Below are 548 nucleotides of genomic sequence, written 5' to 3'. Positions count from 1 at the left end.
CCCACAATCTCTCTTATCACCCTGCTTGCTCAGCAAACAACCAGACGAAGGACAGCTGCTAAGCTTTTATCGCATCACTGTACCACCTTTTCAGCTCAGAGTGAAATGGTATTAAAAAAGTCTTCACACTTAACTTTTTGGTTTGCTTTTATTTTCACACATTTTATTTTTTTGTCAATTGCACAAGCATTCTTAGTTGTTTTTCTCATTCTTTTACATTGTTCAAACCCCCTCAGCTGAAGCTGTGGCGCGGCAGCATAAAGGCGTACTGTATGGCACTTGATCTTACCTACAGGGTAGCTTTGCGACACGCTGGGGCCCAGGTCTGGGTGGACGCTAGAGGATAAACTGGGCTTGACTTCGTCCAGGCTGGAATTCAGGGCAGGGAGCGAGTACTCATTAGCCTGGGAAAAGGACAGTTGAATCATTACACAACCAAACAATACCAAGATGGAAATCCTCCCTTCTCCTCCTCCATTAAGCGCTCCGCACAGGCCTGTGCGACTATAAATTTGTATGAGAGCATTGTGTGTGTGTGTGTGTGTGTG

At 45.4% G+C, this 548-nt stretch overlaps 1 protein-coding gene across 7 annotated transcripts in view; it reads right to left on the bottom strand.

Moving 5' to 3' along the window:
* Positions 1 to 548, bottom strand: part of pax2b (paired box 2b) — a 30,647-nt gene that overhangs the window by 13,185 nt on the left and 16,914 nt on the right. For all 7 annotated transcript variants that reach the window (XM_032501439.1, XM_032501436.1, XM_032501442.1 and 4 more), the window contains exon 7: positions 290 to 404. In XM_032501439.1, coding sequence (XP_032357330.1) covers positions 290 to 404 — 115 coding nt within the window. The remainder of the gene's footprint in view (positions 1 to 289; positions 405 to 548) is intronic.

Source organism: Etheostoma spectabile, chromosome 21 (genome assembly GCF_008692095.1).
Source record: "Etheostoma spectabile isolate EspeVRDwgs_2016 chromosome 21, UIUC_Espe_1.0, whole genome shotgun sequence".
Taxonomy (NCBI): Eukaryota; Metazoa; Chordata; class Actinopteri; order Perciformes; family Percidae; genus Etheostoma; species Etheostoma spectabile.
The sequence above is the reverse complement of the archived record's forward strand: the minus strand, read 5'-3'. Positions and strand labels throughout refer to the sequence as shown.